Source organism: Rhamphochromis sp. 'chilingali', assembly GCF_963969265.1.
Source record: "Rhamphochromis sp. 'chilingali' genome assembly, chromosome: 18".
Lineage (NCBI taxonomy): Eukaryota > Metazoa > Chordata > Actinopteri > Cichliformes > Cichlidae > Rhamphochromis > Rhamphochromis sp. 'chilingali'.
In genome coordinates, this window is record NC_137945.1 from 12,622,797 (window position 1) to 12,624,926 (window position 2,130).

General features: G+C 37.7%; 1 protein-coding gene across 1 annotated transcript; it reads right to left on the reverse strand.

Moving 5' to 3' along the window:
• Positions 1 to 416: 416 nt before the first annotated feature.
• On the reverse strand, positions 417 to 1,245 carry LOC308385910 (B-type lectin plumieribetin-like). The gene is made up of 3 exons (XM_080865101.1): positions 1,218 to 1,245; positions 970 to 1,063; positions 417 to 867 (listed from the first exon to the last, which is right to left on the reverse strand). The coding sequence occupies exons 2-3, from the start codon at positions 1,057 to 1,059 to the stop codon at positions 598 to 600; spliced, it is 360 nt and encodes a 119-aa protein (XP_080721227.1). The 5' UTR covers positions 1,060 to 1,063; positions 1,218 to 1,245; the 3' UTR covers positions 417 to 597.
• Positions 1,246 to 2,130: the final 885 nt, after the last annotated feature.

Sequence of the window (2,130 nt, forward strand, 5' to 3'; positions counted from 1 at the left end):
TTTCAAACAGGTTAAAGAGTCTAAGGGTGGGAATGTCCTGATGTGAAGCAACAGCTTGTCTACAGTTTTGGAGCCACAGATGAAATGAGGTACTGTATTCGTTTTGTAAACTGAGCCAAAGGAGAGTATATAAACTGAAAAAAGAACTGGGCCAAGGAAAAATATCAGTTGCTATTAGGTCTAGACAACATGAAGATACTTAATTCAGGGAAAAAGAAAGAAAAATGAAAGAATGTTTAATATTCAATGCAGGCCAGAGTCATCTACAAAATCTGTGTTAGTTTTGATATCAGCTACATATCTCAAATTTTTATTATTTATTAATACTTAAGAAAATCTGTTTAATGGCATGAATATAAACACAGGGAACAAGAGGCTGGTCAAATACCTTTCATTTTATTTTTTGCCACTTGGTTACAATACTTTGTGCTTTACAGAGGGAAGCTGTAAAGAGAAAAAAATGCACATTCAGAGCTAAGATTCAGAACCTTGCAAAGCTAACCAGAAAGAAAAAGGAGCGGCTTGTTCATGCGCTGGTATATGTTGCTTTAACAGCATCGCTGAAGGTTTATGTCAAAGGATGGTCGCACACAAGCATCACTTCATGCCTTTGGACTTTTGAGAGCTCCAGATTTCTTCGCACTCTCTGTTCACCACCAGTTTGCCGTCATCGGTCAGTTGAAGACGGCACATGTTGCAGTCAGGTTTGGCAGAGTTGGCAGAGTTTGTGTGCCACTTAGCCGTGTCACACTTGTTGTACATGACCAGGTTGCAGTCAGCCTGCATGCACAGACGGACGGCGTCTGATCCATCAGTGTCTGAAGCCCACAAAGGCTTCCAGCCATAGATGACAAAATTGCCATCACCCTGCAACCACAAAGAAATCACACATTAGATAACTGTCAGCATGCATGACTGGAAAACAAGGCTTTTATGAGCTTCTGAACTGAGAAAATTTGAAGTAGTCACCTGAAATATAGCTTTGTACTGCTTGTTGTTGGACACTAGGTAGTCTCCCCTCCGGAGCTCATCGTTTTTGGACAAGAAGTTCCTGCTCATGATCCTGCAACACACAACAAAGTCAGAATTTTATTTGCGCACATCAATGAAACCTGTTCTTCTTACATTCATTTTTATCCAAAAACTTGATAACAATTGCAAACTTCTCTTCATTTGCAGATATTTAACAGAATGCATTTATTTTAAAGTATACTTACAGGCTTGAATGTCTTCGACCAGTGAGAGTTCAGCAAATTCAGAGAGGTGATGTGTGAGAGGTAAGATTTACATTTTTATATACCACAGATGAGGGCGGTGACAAAAAGTGAAAAGGGGGCTGAGAAAGGGGCATTAAGCCCTCCTTTTTACGCTTTTGTTCGTCTGACATTTAAAATTTGACAGACTATACTTTAATCGTTCTGACCTTTCCATCTTGGCAAATCAGTAAACATCTTTGTATAGAAAAGTGTGATTATACAGCATGCAGCATTCAAGGTCATGCCTTCAGGGTCTTTACTAAGTACCTCTTCAACAAGTTTTGTCCTGTAAGGGCAAATCCTTTTCTAGGCAGCCCTGTGCTTTGAGTAATTTTAAGTAGTACTTTGAGTTAGCTACGTTAAGAATTTCCATTTCTGTCTTCTCACTCTTTTCTCTTAAGACTATAACATTAAAAAATACATGTAATCTGTGCAGTTTAACGGAAAAAAACCTGGCTGTCATTCTTACCTTTTTACATTTTTATTTTCCGGTTCTGTTCTGCTCAGTTGTTCAAGTAATACCAGGATATTAAAAGGTGAAGAAAAAAAACAATCTTCAAGGTTTTCAAACAACCTTTAAAGCTTTTAGAATTCAACTTTGAGCCAAATTTAAAAATCATGTTAATTACATGAAATAGTATTTAGGTTATTGTAGAATTAAATTTACTTGTACGTATTATTACAGTGACATCTGCAGTCTTAACCAGCTTAACGTTGCTGTGTTCCTTAGAAGCCCTGCAGAAAAGTGGTTATTAGATGAGACAGTTTTTCTTGTTAGTGGGCATGTTTCTATGATGAGGAATTTGGCCTGTAAAGAATCTGGATTTCTAACAAGTTTAAACAACACAGTAATGCATTGTTACATTTCCTGGGT